Genomic DNA, 17,831 nt, shown 5'->3' with positions numbered 1-17,831 from the left:
AAAAAAAAAAAAAAAAAAAAAAAAATATGGGTTCAGTGGCATCATATACATGAGATTTATTGAAAATGAGCAGTCACAAGGTGACATTTAAATGTCAATATTTCTGAAGCTTTTGATAGTACTTTCACTCAAAATATAGCTTGGTATAACAATATATAGTAACACGGTACATAAAATATGACTATACTGGTATGAAGGAAAGGAAAAGCTGGTAACTCACATTAGAACATAAGTGAGACTCAACTGAAGAGCTTTAATACTAGAGTAAGAAAAGAATTTGTTCAAATAGGAGTAAAAATTGTCCACATTCATGACTTTGAAAGGTTTCTACTCCTTCACATAAAGTATCTAAGTTGTTCCTGATGCCATCCTGTCTGGTATCAGTTGTCACGTGAAATGATATAAAAGGAGGCTCCAGTAGACAGATCGTAATCTTGTATCCTATTGCTCACTAGAAGGAACCAAGACTGCTTAAAGATAACAGATGCTTTATTTGGGGGAAGGGGGGAAACAAGATGGATCTAGAAAATCTTTTTGTTCTTGGAATGCAATTTTCAAGTTCTCAGCAGCAATGCTGGGATGGGGAAAGGCTTGCTCAAGAGGAGGGCTCCCACTTGGGAAGGGTTTAGGCAGTGACATGCGAGTATGGAACACAACAGATAGAGCCAGTTATAAACTTCTTGAATCTCTAAGAAATCCTTAAGTCCAGAAGGATCCTAAAAAGCAGAGATAACATAAAGGGTGCTGTGAAGAAATCTATACCTATTATGAAAAACTGTCTTTCTTTTGTGACAAAAGGAGAGGATAATCAAGATACAGATTCTATAGAAAGTCTTTAAGCTGTGTCTGTCATTATGTTATGTTGGAAAATAAAGAAGTGTTTACAAATTGCAAGTACTATGATAAGACAGCAAAATTAATAAACTTATGCTGGTCGCTGTTGATCTGACCTCAAGAATATTGTTTCTATTGTTACTAAACAGTGTCTTCATAAGCAAGATAAACAACTGAACCAGTAATAATTAGGCTTCTAAAAGCAAATATGAGAAACAAATATCCAATGAGAAATAAAAACCTGCTTACGGTATAACAATTTGGGGTAGAAAGCCCCAATCCTCATAATAGAAGTGGGGACCAAAAAACACAAGAAGATTGAGCTGTGGACACAGGTTGGGGTTTCTGCACAAGCTGGCATCCTTACTACACCTATAGGATGACATACTAAGGCTTTTTTTTTACCTTTTGAGCGTAACTTTGGCAGTGGCCCAGCTGAGCCAAGGCACAGTCCAAAAGGACTTGTTAACATCACATTTAATTCTAGCCATATACATATCCATGATATGCCCAGATCATGAGCATATCATATCCTGGAACAAAGTAACTGGTGGCATAACGTTCTTCTTTGCCTACTGCACCTTTCCCCTTTTTTTTTTTTTAACAGACTGGTGTTGAGAGTGCTCAAGTTGGTTGACCTCTGTGGCATGGGGTTAGAATAACTGGGGTCAACTACTTACTAAGCTCAGAGACCTTCTGGGAAAAGAAGAGCAACCTCAATTACCTGATTACCTGTAGAGCAGCGCTTCTCAAAACTGTAATGTTCTCATAAGCACCTGGGGGTCTTATTAAGATGCAGACTCTAATTCTGGGATGGAGCCTGAAATTCTGCATTTCTCATAAAATCCTAAGTCAGGGGTCCCCAACCCCCGGGCTGCAGACCGGTACTGGTCTGTGGCCTGCTAGGAACCAGGCTGCACAGCAGGAGGCGAGTGGCGAGCAAACAAAGCTTCATCTGCCGCTCCCCATGGTTCCCCATGGCTCACATTACCACCTAAACCACCCCCCCACCCCCTGGTCCATAGAAAAATTGTCTTCCATGAAACCAGTCCCTGGTGCCAAAAAGGTTGGGGACCGTGGTCCTAAGTGATGCCACACTGCTGGTCCATAAACCACACTCTGAATAACAAAACTTTATAGACCCATAGATCATACTTGAAAATTTCAAAAGAAGATACTATATAATAATAGTACCCTAGGAAAAGCAAGTCATAACAAAAAGAGTAATTATGACTTTGAATAGTATTTGTCAACTAAGAAAACAGAAAAACTTGTGTTACTGAAACCAAATAACAACCAAGAATTTTTCTTTTTCTTTTTCTTTTTTTTTTTTTTTTGCGGTACGCGGGCCTCTCACTGTTGTGGCCTCTCACGCTGTGGAGCACAGGCTCCGAACGCGCAGGCTCAGTGGCCATGGCTCACGGGCCCAGCCGCTCCACGGCATGTGGGATCCTCCCGGACCGGGGCACGAACCCGTGTCCCCTGCATCGGCAGGTGGACTCTCAACCACTGCGCCACCAGGGAAGCCCCAAGAATTTTTCAATCCACATATGCAAGAGGCTCTGCAAACCTCAAGTAGGACACATATAAAGAAAGCCACATCAGGGACTTCCCTGGTGGTCCAGTGGTTAAGAATCTGCCTTCCAATGCAGGGGATGCAAGTTCGATTTCTGGTTGGGGAACTAAGATCCCACATGCTGCGGGGCAACTAAGCCCACGCACCGCAACTACTGAGCCTGCACACTCTACAGCCCACGTGCCACAATGAAGAGCCTGTGCGCGGCAACGAAAGATCCCGCGTGCTGCAACTAAAGACCCAACGCAGCCAAATAAATATTAAAAAAAAAAGAAAGCCACATCATAATCAAGCTTCAGAAAATCAAAGACAAAGGGAAAACAATCTTAAAAGCAGTCAGAGAAGAAACATCTTCTTACTCCCAAAGTAACATTGCCCCTACCCTACTCAACCCCACCCCTTCAAATCCATGGGAGCAGCTCAGCCCACTTCATATACACAGTGGTTTGTTTTGTACATGCTATAAAAGGAATCCCTCATCATCTATAGCATCGCTTCAAGAAATTCCTTAAGTCTCTGTCTTCTAATATCCTTCCTTTTCAAGAGGTCACGGCTCTCTACCCTTGGGTTCCATACTTCAGACGGTCTCTCATTTCCCATATTGCCTCAAAGTACGGCCTAGAGTGCTTTCGGATATTTAACATTAAATTCCCTTTCTCCAGGACTCCCCTGGTGGATCAGTGGTTAAGAATCCGCCTACCAATGCAGGGGACACGGGTTCAAGCCCTTGTCCGGGAAGATCCCACATGCCGTGGAGCAACTAAGCCCGTGCGCCACAACTACTGAGCCTGTGCTCTAGAGCCCGCGAGCCACAACTACTGAAGCCCACACGCCTAGAGCCCATGCTCCGCAACAAGAGAAGCCCACACAATGAGAAGACCGCTCGCCGCAACCAGAGAAAGCCTGCGCGCAGCAACGAAAACCCAACACAGGCAAAAATTTAAAAAAAAAAAAAAATTCCCTTTCTCCTACTGAAAGATCATGAAGAGGCTAATCACTGTCTGAATCACAGCAGTCTTCAAAGGAGGAATGTGAGCCTACTAGCCAGGGGCTACATCAAATGATCCACTGGAGTGTGGAAGAAAAACATTAGAACTTTTATTTCTATTTATGCTTAAGTTCTCCTTTAAATTTTATGTTTCATGCCTATTTTATAATACATATAATTTTAGTACATTAGTATATGCACATAATATATAAATAAACATTTGTTGTCAAAAATTTCTTAATATAGGGCGAAAATGACAATAGAATACTGTCCCTAGGTACTGGGATTTGGGGCACAGCAGACAATTGAAAGGACAGGAGGTAGGCAACACTGTTCATCCTTCTTCTGAAATTAATGCAGACTTCAGATCTTAAAAAGACACTGAGGGTATTCTCAGAATTAAAAAAAAAAAAAAAAGGAAAACTGAAGGTACCCCTTGAAAAGAGTCAATTAATAATCTTTTCCTCCTCTCCCAACTGAACCAAGCAATAGAACGTTTAGTTGTAGAAAAGTTACACTAATTACAATCGGTAAACTGCCTATCATCATATCATATATATTGTTTACTGTGCATTACGATAATTATACACTCCACTAAAGGCCTGACTGGTTACCTGATTTTAGTATTAAATATAACTTGTAGTTAGACACATGCCATTTTTTTAGGCTGCCCAGGATCTAAACACTATTCCTTTTCTGAAACAGAAAGCTGAACAGAAGTTGAAAAATGCCACACAGTATGCTTGCTTTCCCAGACTCTCTTGCAGCTAGGGGCACAGGCACATTATCTAGGTTCCCCCAAGCAGACACATGCTCCCCTAACCTTGAACTGAAAGCAGAATGGAAACAATACATCCCAATTTTCACAGGTAGTGGTGGCAAATGCTCCAGTGCTGATATAGAGTTATCCATTATCATTCACTGGTGCTAGTGGTGCAAGTTGAGGTATCTGTCCCCAGGTGGCAATGCTTGTGGTGTCTTCACAGGATAAGTTCTGGCACATGATTTTGGGCATTATTCCTGGTTACTTAACCTTCCAGCCTGGTTCTCCAGTCCTCCCAGAGATTCTGTGGGCTACTCATAACCACAGCTGGTTTCTGCTGCTCGTAACTAAGACCCTGACTAACCATACATGCTCAATTTTCATAGTTTATTTCTTCATGTAAATTGGTTATTTGTAACAACACAGTTCTTCAGTGACATTACCTTTAAAACAAATAAACCAACCTTTCAAGTGCTTATTCTACATCAAAGTACCCAGTTTTGCAAAATAAAGTCTGTATTTTATACTTCAAAAATTTTTTTTCAATTGAATAAAATCTTTGGCTTACCTAATCAAGATATCTTTAGGAAGTGAAAAATTACTATTTTCCTAAATGAATTTTAGAGTAAAGTAGCAGAGTCTATAGAATTTCTTAAGTGGTAGCTCTTAGGCCAACTGCACCTAGAACTAACAGATTGCTTGTTAAAAATGCAGCTTAATGGACCCCACCCCAGGTCTCCTGAATCAGACTCTCTAGGGTCTCAACTCAGGAATGTACATGTTTTTAAAAGTGCAATGGGGGATTTTATGCACACTAAAGTTTGAGAACCAATAGGCTATGGTCTGTCACTTGATAATAGATGACCAGAAATCACAATGTTATTGATCTAGAAAAAGGATCACATATTTACCAGGCTAAGAGTCTCCTTGGATATCTGAGCCTTACAAAAACTTGTAATTATCAAAGTTATAAATACCGAATATACATGGAAAGCCTACTTCACTGTAAGGAGTTTAAAATTTGTTTTAATTCTTTTATTAGCAAATCAAGGTCCTATTTTGAAAAATTTCAAACACCTAAAAATTCTCAATTGCTACTGGTTATATTTTGGGGTACTGACTCTTAGCACATGTATCAATAACATCATCACTCTTATCCTCTATGACACCAATTAAAGAGGGTCTGAATACCGGACTTTTGACATAAAAGGGAAGTATATTCACTGGTATTATGCTTGAGAATGTTTTGATTGAATCCTACTATATCATTGAAGCCGCAAGGGTCCTCATTAAACCCAGTCACAAAGAAGTCAGTTGTCACTATTTCCTAAGCTAAGAAAGAGAATAAGCTCTTCATTTCCTGTTTTTGCCCTCTCATTCACTCACCCTCCCATCCATTCATCCACCCATCCAAACAATAAACACTCAAAGGATATTTGGTATTGTACTAAGTGATGTACAATAAAAAGAAAATAAGACAGAACCGTCTATGGTGGGAAGAATCCTAAATTGGCCCCCAAGATCTCCCACCCTAATCCCTGGGACTGTGAATATGAAATATACACTGATTACATTCTTTATGTGGCAGAAGGGATTTTGCAGATATAATTAAGTAATTACTAATCAACTGACTCTGAATTAAACAAAAGAGAGAGAATCTGGCTAGACCCAATCTCATCAAATGAGTCCTCTGGCTGATAGCAGAAGTCAGATTCCAAGCAGGACACACCACTGTTGGCTTGAAGGTGGAGGCGGCCATGTTGTAGGAATGTGGATAGCTTCCAGAACCTCAGAGCAGCCCCAAAACAACAACCAGCAAGGAAATGGGGACCTCAATTTTATAACTGCAAGGAACTGAATTCTACCAATATCTGAATGATCCGGGAAATTCTTCCCCTAAGACTCCAGGTAAGAGTTCAGCCTGGCCAACACATTGATTTTGGTCTTGTAAGACCATGAGTAGATAACTCAGCTGAGTCCAGTCTTCTGACCTATAGAGATGTAAGGTAATAAATGAATGTTGTTTTAAGCTGCTAAGTCTATAATGATTTTTTTATTCAGCAAGAGAAAACTAATATACCTTCTTTAAGAAGCTCCCAATCTAGTATGAAAAAAGACAATATTGTTCATTGTGACAGTAAAAAATATTGTTCATTGTGAAGCAAGAAAAGTGCCTGACTGGGGAAGGGGGATGGTAAAGAGATAGAGGAGATGGAAAAAGAGAAGGTAAAAAAGAAGAGGTGCTATGAGTAATACATGAGTTAAGAATGAATAAGTAAGCCTAAACAAAGAAGTATATGAAAAAAGTAAATAAACCATAAATATACAATTTTTAAAATAAGTATACAGTGAATGTAGGTTAAAGAAGAGAGTATTTTCGGGCTTCCCTGGTGGCACAGTGATTAAGAATCTGCCTGCCAATGCAGGGGACACAGGTTCAAGCCCTGGTCGCGGAAGATCCCACATGCTGCAGAGCAACTAAGCCTGTGCGCCACAACTACTGAGCCTGCACTCTAGGGAGCCCACGAGCCACAACTACTGAGCCCATGAGCCACAATTACTGAAGCCCACGTGCCACAACTACTGAAGCCCACGTACCTAGAATCCATGCTCCGCAACAAGAGAAGCCATCGCAAATGAGAAGCCCATGCACCACAACGAAGAGTAGCCCCCGCTAGCTGCAACTAGAGAAAAGCCCTCATGCAGCAACAAAAACCCAACACAGCCAAAAATAAAATAAATTTATAATAAAAAAAGGAACAAGTAAATGGCATAGAAAAAATGTTATAAAGGAAAAAAAAGAATATTTTCAGTACTTCAGATATACACGCACCTTTAACCCACTGCCTCCTTTCCTCTAACGTTTTCCCTTTCACCTACAAGTAACCATTATCCTAACTTTTATGGTAATCATTTCCTTGCGCTTTTAGTTTTAGCATTTATGAATGATTATGCTTGCTTTTGAACTTTATTTAAATATATTTGTGCTGCATATATAGTGTCATATACTTCACTTGCTCAACGTTTCCAAGGTTCATCTATGTAATTACATGCAGTTGTAGCTTATTCATTTTCACTGCTGTGAAATCACATAAATATACCATAACTGATTTACCCATTCTATTGATGATCATTTGGGTTGTTTCTATTTTGTCAAATACGAACAATGTTATGAACATTCTTATACATATGTCCTGGTGTACTTCTACAAGTTTCTCTGGGGTATGTACCTCAGAGCCTGGAATTTCTGGCTTACAAAGTATGTGTATTTTCAACTTAGTATACTAAGTATGTTTCAACTCCCACTGGCACCGTATGAGTGCCCCCACTTCTCTATAGTCGGCCCTCAGTAACTGTGGGTTCTGCATCTGCAGATTCAACCAACCTCGGATTGAAAATATTTGGGGAAAAAATTCCAGAAAGTTCCAAAAAGCAAAACTTGAATCTGCTATGCACCAGCGACTATTTACACAGCATTTACATTGTATTAAATCTTACAAGTAACCTAGACATAAATTAAAGTATATGGGAGAATGTGCATAGGTTATATACAAATACTATGCCCTCTTTATATAAGAGACTTGAGCATCCACAGATTTTGGTATCTGTGGAGGGTCCTGGAACCATTCCCCCGAGGATACTGAGGGACAACTCTACTTTCTTTCTAGTACTTGGTACTGTCAATCTGTGAGAAGTACCTCAGTTTGGTTTTATTTTCCATTCCCTGATTACTAATGAGATTGAGCAGGTTTTCACATATTTATCAGTCATTTGTAATTCCTCTTTAGTGAAGTACTAGTTGAAGTGTTTTCTCAGTTTTCTACTGTGTTATCTTCTTGTTTGTAGAAATTCTATACATATTCTGGATAGCATTTGTTTTTTGTATTTATTAGAAATCTCTTACTCTGTGGCTTATATTTTCACTCTCTATGATTTTAGGTCATTTTTAAAAACCCGTTTTTAATGAAAAAAATCAATTACCTAGTTTTTGTAAGAAATATGTTTAACCAGTTAAAATCCTTGGTTTAACATTTCCTTCAAATAATAAAAATCTACAAATTTAGAGGAGCAAGGGAGAAAGTTAAAAGTAAGGAAATGCCTTAAATTTTTAGGACTAGTTTTATGATTTTAAAATTAGTAGCAATGCATTTGATATCACTGGCTACTTTAGGAACTCAAAATAATGTTCCTTTTGTGAATTACCATATTAACCATATATTTTCTTCTGAGCTTCAGTGGAATAACTGCTTCATAAATGAACTGAAAAAATAATGAACACGTATGTTACTACTTAAAAGTCCTATTTCACGTTATAATATGCGATAATATTAACCATCTAGCCCCCAAATACAGCCACGGTAAAAGGAAATGAACCCTAGGAAACAAATCCTTGGCCCCAACACTGCTGCCATTCTTCTAGTCTCAACATTGATTTTGTGATGATCCATGACACATCTTCTCACCCCTCCTAAAGGCACCATCCTACTATTTACCCTTCCTATTTAAAAAACAATGCCAGTACAGGTGAGGTCAGATTTTTCCCCAAAGATAAATTTAAATCTTATTTCAGACAGCTTTATACCCAACAGCCATGATCTTCCCCATGGTCTCTGCTTCTCTTTATAAAACATGTGTCTGTTGCAGGAGGGGAGGGGAGTGGGGGTGGGGAAGGACACAAGTAATCTTTTTAAGTCTTTTCCATTGTGTCAGTACAATATAAAAATTGTGATGTTCCTCAAGCAGAAGAGAAGGAAGAAGCATGTGGATGAGACTATATTAGAGCTTTAGGATTTCTCATTCCAAACAGGAGGTAAAGCTATAAGAGGGGAGTTATAAATGTTGTTTCCTGAGATGTGTTCTTAACATCCCACATTGCAATTCAATATGCGTATTTCCACGGAAACCTTGTTATAAAGAGTAGTAGTATATACAATATTATATCTATACTTGTGAAACTAGCATACTGGGGGTGGTGGGGGGAGAGGTGGATTATAGAAAGCAACAGAATAAACATTATAGAAACTTATTTGGTTTGGTCTTCCTTAATGGTGGGTAATTTGAAGCCACAGATTTGTATTAAAACAAGCATGAACATATAATATAGGGTAGAATTCTTAATAAAATTCCAAGCCTTCAAATTTCAAGTTCCCTATTAAGGTAACTTCAAGTTCTATACCCCAGATCTTCTCTGAGGTTAGAGGTACTTCAATAAAAATTTGTGTCATTAACACACACTCCTTATATATAGAGAGAGAGAGAGACATGTGGGAGATCACAGTTTTTAGGTATAAAGAGGTATGAAATGTGAGTTAAGCTGACTTTCCTGTTTAGAAAAAAAATTACTTTTTTTGTGGGTGGCCTATAAACCTAGTTGAACTACATACAATATGCAACACTGTTTCCATGAGTAACTGCTTTTGTAATTTTGTTTGTAAATTATGTTTACTTAACATTTTAAAAGTTACATATAATTTGTTAGAACAATTTCACTTCTAGGAATTTATCCAATAAGAGATAATAATGAGAGATGTAAGCAAAGAGTTATATATATAAAGTGTTCATAGTATTATTTATAACAATAAAAAATTAGAAATAGTCTAAGTGCCCAATAAAAGGGATCTGGTTAAGTACAAAGATACAATTAAATACTCTGCAACCATTACAATTCTATTATAAGAAAATGTTAATAGATATGACATAATATTTCTAATATACTATGAAGTGGAAATAAGCAAACCACAAAAAGCTGATACCATGTTTTTCCATATATACATACATGCATTAAAAAAACAACTTGGAAGAATATGTCAAAATGTTCACAGTGATTTACCTATACAGTAGTATTATTCCTTTTTTCCTTTCTCTACCTTGTGTATTTTGTTTTTCTAAATTTTCTATAATGAATATGTGTTACTCTTACAATTACAAAGGAATTCAAATTAAATATACAGGAGTTTATATACTTGCACAAAGAGCTTCTGATTGTTTGTCATCAGCTGGTTCTATGACAAAAGGACATAGAAAAAAATAGAAGAAATAAATATTTTCCCCTTGTATTTATATACTACTTTCTTATTGTAGTAAAAATTACACTCCTCAAGATGGACTGAATACAGAACAAGGAGATATTATCTCTCATCTATCAGACGGACACAGATCAAAAAGAATAAAATCAATGGGTGCAAAGTGAAGACAACTCATGTACTACAGGTATAAATCTAAGCTGAGCAACCCTTTTGGAAGCACAATTTTACAATCTGTATTAAAAAAAAACCCTAAAACTGTGCCTATCTTTTAACCAATCAGTTATATTTCTAGGAATTTATCCTAAGGAAATAATTAAACAAGTCTGCAAAGACATACGCACTAAGTTACTCTCAGCAATATCATTTGTAATGGTGAGAGTCAAAACAATCCCAAAGTGTGTCATGAGGGTAAATTAAGACAGTATATCTATAGTGGACTACTATTAAAAATTATGCTACAGATCTATATTTTCTGATATTGTATCTCATATAGTGAAAAAATATTAGATGATAAAACAGCCTTTGTATGATCCCATTTTTAGAATTTTTTTAAAAAGCTTGTGGCCTCTCCCGTTGCGGAGCACAGGCTCTGGACGCGCAGGCTCAGTGGCCATGGCTCATAGACCCAGCCGCTCCGCAGCATGTGGGATCTTCCCGGACCGGGACACAAACCCGCATCCCCTGCATTGGCAGGTGGACTCTCAACCACTGTGCCACCAGGGAAACCCCGAGAATGTATATTTCATGAAGAAAATGTTTGAAGACTTCAAACCAGGCTTCATTAACAGTTATCTCTGGTAAGTGGAATTACAAATGATCTTTAGTGTCTTCTTTATAACTTTTTGTACTACAATGAGCATGTACAACTCTTAATATCGGAAGGAATGATTTTTAAGTATACTAAATTGAAAGTCTGATTAATCAAATAAAATTAGCTTCGGTGTTTTCTACTCTTTTCTTATTGCTAAGGCTCTTAGAAGCTTCCTGATTTGAACACATAATACTCAGTGGATGATAACTGTGTCAGATATATAGTTAATGCCCCTATTATCAAAGATGACATGCTTAAACAGCAGCCTTTAACAAGATATTTCTAAAAGAAAAAATTATATATCCCCTCCCAGTCCTGAGATGCTAGCAAAGATCTTGTAATTATGATTGAGCCCCCATTTGCTGCTACCTCCTCCCTTTGCCTCTGGCCTTCTCAAACATATTTAGGTGTTTTCATTTCTAGTGACCATGGTGGCTTATTGTATTCACAGATATAGAAAGACATTGCCAAAAGAAGTATGACTTATAAAATAAATAATGTGCAGAAGAAAATTTCAATTCTATTCAGGACAGTATGCCCCAACATCACTGTCCAATATAACTTTCTGTGATGAAAAAATTCTATTATTTGTGCTGTCCAACATGACAATAGGTCTGTCTAATGTGCTGTCCAATATGACACATGTGGCTACTAAGCACCTGAAATGTGGCTAGTACAACTAAGGAACCAAATTTTTTTTTTAATTTTTAAAAATTTATTTATTTTATTTATTTATTTTTGGCTACATTGGGTCTTCATTGTTGTGCACAGGCTTTCTCTAGTTGCGGTGAGCGGGGGCTACTCTTCTTTGTGGTGCATGGGCTTCTCATTGCGGTGGCTTCTCATTGCAGAGCGTGGGCTCTAGGTGCGTGGGCTTCAGTGGTTGTAGCACGCAGGCTCAGTAGTTGTGGCTCGCGGGCTCTAGAGTGCAGGCTCAGTAGTTGTGGCACACGGGCTTAGTTGCCCTGCAGCACGTGGGATCTTCCCAGACCAGGGCCTGATCCTGTGTCTCCTGCATTGGCAGCTGGATTCTTAACCACTGCGCTACCAGGGAAGCCCAGGAACCAAATTTTAACTTATTTTAATTTTAATAACCACTTATGGCTAGTAGCTACCATATTGGACAGCACTGTTCTAGAAAAATTCACAGTACATATACTGTGGTTGATACAAAATATACATAAATAAGGATCCAAGAAAAATATGATTTCCACTTAAGACCTGGCATTCCAGTGCATATTTCCAAGACTAACAAAACCATAATTTTGTGGGTTACAGATTGCTTTTTTGAAAAATTAAATGGCCTTCAGGCACTCCTCATTCTTCTTTACATGGGAAATAAGTACTCAGTTCTTTTTTTTCCCGCCCCCACTCCCACCCCCACCCCCTGTAATTCTTTAAAGCCTTAACACTCACGGCTTCAATAAGACTGTGTTACCCTGGCTCACCCACTACATCTCAATTTGTTTCCTTTTTTTGTGTGATCTTAGTCTTCCCCATCTGCCATCAACCACAGGCTTTTTCCCAAAGCTGAATCCTTGGTTCCTTGTTTTCGATCTTCCATTCAGAAAAGATTTCTTACACCTTCGACTATGACCCTATTTGCCTTCTGTAAAACAGCACCACTTCACTACATATAATCTTAAACAAAGTCTTAATCTTTGAGACTGCTTCTCATCTGCAAAATAACTTAAGATGGTTACTATGATTCCTTTGGCTTTAGGATTCTCCTAACTCTAGTACAGGCCTGGTTACAAAACTCTGTTTATGGTTTTTTCTCAGGCTGATTCCTCTTCTTGCCTTTTTAAATGCTGGTGTACCCCATGGCTGTCAGTGACCCTCTTTCTCCAAGAATCAGATACTCTTCATTATGACTGTCTCAAATTTATGCTATAGTTCTAACTTCACTCTTAAAAGTTCCAGATTTACATTTCTATTTGCTGCTGAAGATTAACTAGATGTGCTACCAGACACTTAAAGGTATCAGGCAAACTAAAGAAACTGTGTAGCAAACTTCTTTGTCAGTGGCTTAGTTATCAAAAACAGAAGTTTCAGGATCAGATGTATCTGAATTTGAATCCCAGTTCTGTCATTTATTAGCTGTGTAACCTTGATCAGATTAATCTCAAGTCTCCATTTTTTCATATGTAAAATGGGGTTAAAACTAATACTTAGGGCTTCCCAGGTGGCGCAGTGGTTGAGAGTCCGCCTGCTGATGCAGGGGACACGGGTTCGTGCCCCGGTCTGGGAAGATCCCACATGCCGCAGAGCGGCTGGGCCTGTGAGCCATGGCCGCTGAGCCTGCGCGTCCGGAGCCTGTGCTCCGCAACGGGAGAGGCCACAACAGTAAGAGGCCTGCATACAGCAAAAAAAAAAACAAAAAAACAAAAAAAAAAAACTAATACTTACAACTCATGGTTGTTGTATGTGCATTTTATACATACAGCTTAGTACAATACCTGGAATATGCTAACAGCTCAATAAATGTTCACTATTATTATTATCAGTAGCATTACGACCTTCCTAGTCCTACAGGTTTAATAGCTCAGTCAACTTGATGCATTCTGTCTCTTTAAAAAAAAATAAATTCAGTCAGCATTTGTACACTTTTATTTTCCAATGTGATCTCTGTTTTTCATTCCTGGATTGTTATTGTAGCCGGCCAAACAAATTACTAGATTTTTAATGCTTACAGGTTAGAGTCTCTTCTTGTTTTTGTTTCCACTGCATTACCTAGCATAATGCCTTACACATAAAGTTTTGCTATTATTAGACAATTCAAATAATCTTTACATCTATTTATTCTATTTCATTAGATCCCTTAAGTTCTTTGAGGACAGGGAGTGTCTTGGTCCTCTTTGTATATCTACACCTGAAAATCCCTTAGTCAATAAATGTTTGGTGAATGAATGACTTGACTACTCTCCCTCTCTCCAAACCTATCATCAATCTAGCTGCCTCAAATGCAAAAGGTAGCTCTCATATTCTCTAATCCAACCATTTATTCTGATCAAGCTGACCTCCCCACAACTTCATCAAGAGCAGTCTCACTGTATTAGTCAGGACTCCTATTTTGTTTCAAAAAGTCTACTCAGAATAAGCAATAAAAGGAATTTATTAGCTTGCATAATTTGAAAGTCCAAGGATACTGCTAACTTAAGGCCTGGCTATTGATCCAAAAGTTCAAAGGTTACCATCAGAACTTGGCCTCATTCTTTCCATCTTTTGGCTCTGCTTTCAATTTATTGGCAAGCTCCAGGTTCACATTCTATTCTCTCAGCAACCCCAGAGTTCAAAGCATGCCTCTTTCTCAATAGTTCCAATAAAAAATTAACACTCTCGTGTGCTGACAGGAAAATGTGCCTATCTCTGAACCATCACTGTTGCCAGAGGGATGGACTACATTGACTGGCTAACCCTGAATTATGTGCACACCCTTGTGTCGGGGTGAGATCCATTCCACTGCCTGGAATGGCCTTCCTTCTCATTTCTGCCTCCCCAAATCCAAGCTACAACCTTTCTGATCCCAAAAGTCTTTCATGATTTCTTTTAAGATTTTCTTTGTTCACTGGATCAAGTAACTCATTCCCAAATAAATATTTCCCTTTTTCTAAAGATCTATCTACCTTTTAAAACAAACAGGAGGGAAAAACCTCAAAAAAATGTTGCATGATGAATTCTAATCATGTCAAGTTATAAATGGTATGGGTAATATGTGCTGTTTCTTAAAATGTAAGGACAGCAGCTCTACCAGATACATTCTATATATTAGGAAAGAACAGACTGTGTGGCAAGTTTAATATAACATTCAAATAATTTTTTTGGCTTTAAATTTTCTATAGGGCCCAAACAAAACATTTTAGCTAACAAAAGTTGGGTCTGAATTCAAAGTACCCTGTGTAACAGGTAGTCTATGGTTTTGGAGTTACCTCAAACAGGATTTCAGTTAGGCTCAAATCCTGGCTAACAACACCTTCCTTGGCCTTTAGCTACAGGTCTTTGAGCAAATTATCTTTCTCTCCCAACCTTGGTTTCACTATCTGTAAAAACAGGAATGGTAATATCTATCTGTACGTAAAGAGGCTGTGTGGCATAGTGGAGAGAAAAGAGTAAGATGGAACTGGGCTGAAATTCTACCACTAATATTATTTATACGATTCTCTCTGAGTGACTCATCTGTAAATTCTGAGTGATTCCTCATGTGTAAATGAGGGATAATAATATTTAATCCATTGGTTGTTACGCATTTAACAAGGCAATGTATTTTAAACACCTACCAATGAATAGTAAAGAGTGAAAACTCAATCAATGATGTTATCCACATCAAATCACCTCTTTAAAATAATTCAGAGAATATTTCAGTATTTTTGTACTCACCAAGGTCTGCCAAAAATTTCTTACACTTAATAAGTGATATTTCTAACATGTTAGAAATGAATCTAGTCTAATAGGTTATAAAGTACCTTGTAATCTTTTTCTTCCCCTCTACACTTTTTCTGGCCAGATAAAATGTCGACCAACAAAAAATTTGGTTCATAAAGAAACTATTAAAGTAAGAAAAGTAAGTGTGGATAATAACAAATTAAAAATTCAGGGCATAGTAAGGGAAAAATTCATTGAGATTACTTATTATTCTTCATAAATGCCTTTGGGTTTTGTTAGTTAAAAAAATATTTCTCAAAGGCAAAACACACTGGTCCTAGAACTATTTAAAAGCAGGTAAGATAGTAAGCTAGATAAACTCCTGTAATCAACGTATTCTTTACCTCCACGTTTAATGTACTAATACTGAAATGACTCATGCCCATATGAAATCACTGTGCTATCCATCTCCTGAACAGTCATATGCCATACAGCCATCTCCTGAACAGAATCGCGAAATCCGGGGTATGAATGACAATTTTAGATGTTGTCTCTCAGAATATATGCAAAAGGCAAGTGGCTGCTCATATTTACATCAGCAAGAAAATTTAATCTTAATGTCGTTCACTAAAAAATACAAACTATATTCAGTACAACTGTTTCCAAAAAGAGATTAAACAAATAGGTATTTGATTCCTTCCATTTTACACTAGAGCAAAAGTTTCTTTGGAAAGAATAGTTTCTTGAAGTAGTGTAACAGTTTTGCTTATCTTTCTAAAATGAGTGAATCATATGTAATACTTAGCAATCTTTAATGAGTGCACAAACATAGAAGTTAACACCTTAGGAAAGGTATATGAAAATAATGACATCATACCACACTATATATAAGGGGATTGACTGTTTTTAATCTATTCCCTGAGAAAGCTATATTTTAAAGACAAGAGAAACATATTATGTTGAACACCTCAGTAACCAGACATTGTTCTCTACAACTAAGAAAACCAAATACTACCTAATTTATTTTCTTTTCTGTGTTAAAAAAATATGTATAAGGCAAACTGATGTTTGTTTTTAAAAAGAATTAAATACAGATACGGTAGGCAACCTATGCATCTTTTCTAAACAGTTTCTTTCCTTCAACATTTTTTGAGGGGGCCTGAGGAAAGAGGAAAGGAGTGAGAGTCTGAAGGTGGGCTCTCGTTATTTTTGCAAGTATATTTGGAAAGTCACCTAGACGAAGGGGAGAACGAAAAGTTAAAGCGTTAGGGTTCACAGTAAAAACAACAACTCTTGATAAAAACGCCTGTGCGGGAGTCATGCTTTCCTGACAATGCAGCGACCAATGCGACTCCGATTAAGAGCGCGCTACAAACCTAAATCTTAGTAAAGTCAATTTGGCATCCCCAATACGAAAGGGCCTGCCAAAACCGGGGCGGAGCAAGGGTCTACCTCAGCAGCGGCACAAATTAATTTTCTAAGAGTAAAACACTCCCCATCAGTCCCCTATGGCCCTCTTTCTCAAGAGATGCTGCTGTCCGCCTCGCCCCTGGCTCGGGGTCTGGCCCGCAGGCCCCAGGGCTGGGTGGGTTCGGGCAGTCGGCTTCTCCCCGGTACCTGGGTCCAGACCAGGAGTAATGGGACCAGTTAACGTAACGACCCGCGATTCTCCGCATCGGCTGCGGCGGCCTCCGACCGCGCCCCGGGCCTCCTGTTGGCAGGGATACCCCCCACCCCACTCACCAGCCCGGGTGGTGTCCGTCAGGTCGTGGTTGGCCGCTCCCCGGGGAAACTCCCTCAGTTTCCGGCCGCTCAGGCTCAGCACCCCGGTTACCGCCGCCTCCTCCAGCGCTCGGTCGAGGGAGCGGCTCCATGAGCCCGGGCCAGGACCTGGGCCTGCCCCGGAGTTCGGGCCGCAGTTAACAACGGAGAGGTTACCTCCCGACGCTACTGGGCCAGAGTACTCTGCAGCAGTAGCCACAGCGACCAAGCCCGCGGCCGCCATTTCCCAGCCGACAACTCTCCGGCCCGCCGGCTCAGCGCATGCGCGGCCAGATGATGGGTGGGCGGGGAAAGGGGCTTACAGACCCCGGACGGGTCCCTTGATGGGCAGGGCTGCGGTGCCGCCCCACACATCCAGGCGCTGGCCTCCACCCACGTGAGGTTTCCAAGGGAAATTAAAACGGAACTCACAAATCTGGAGCAGCTCCCTACTCTAATCTTCTCACCAGAATTTCTCTACCTTCCTTCTTCAACACTGGAGGATTAAATATTAAGGCTCAAAACCTTTGGCAGTGAGAGGAGAAACGTTCGACTTCTGTCATTCTATAAGCCAAATGATCCTAATGGAGACTTGTGGATTTATTAACTGTTATTGCCCGAGGGAAAAATAAGTGTTAACCTGGCTCCCAAACTTCATAATTCTCATTGAAAGGGTTGTATAAACCTTCTTCCTTGTACAAAATAGCTTC

At 39.0% G+C, this 17,831-nt stretch overlaps 1 protein-coding gene across 1 annotated transcript in view; it reads right to left on the bottom strand.

The window, feature by feature from the left end:
* LOC103069784 (leucine-rich repeat and calponin homology domain-containing protein 3) overlaps positions 1-17,365 on the bottom strand; it is a gene marked incomplete at its 3' end in the record, with an annotated part of 67,641 nt that extends 50,276 nt beyond the window's left edge. Inside the window, exon 1 of the mRNA XM_007448012.1 lies at positions 17,104-17,365. Coding sequence (XP_007448074.1) covers positions 17,104-17,365 — 262 coding nt within the window. The remainder of the gene's footprint in view (positions 1-17,103) is intronic.
* Between the last annotated feature and the right edge of the window lie 466 nt (positions 17,366-17,831).

Source organism: Lipotes vexillifer, unplaced genomic scaffold (assembly GCF_000442215.2).
Source record: "Lipotes vexillifer unplaced genomic scaffold, Lipotes_vexillifer_v1.1 scaffold1837, whole genome shotgun sequence".
In the NCBI taxonomy this organism is placed as follows: Eukaryota; Metazoa; Chordata; class Mammalia; order Artiodactyla; family Lipotidae; genus Lipotes; species Lipotes vexillifer.
Note: the sequence above shows the minus strand (reverse complement) of the source record. Positions and strands in the feature narration are given on the sequence as shown.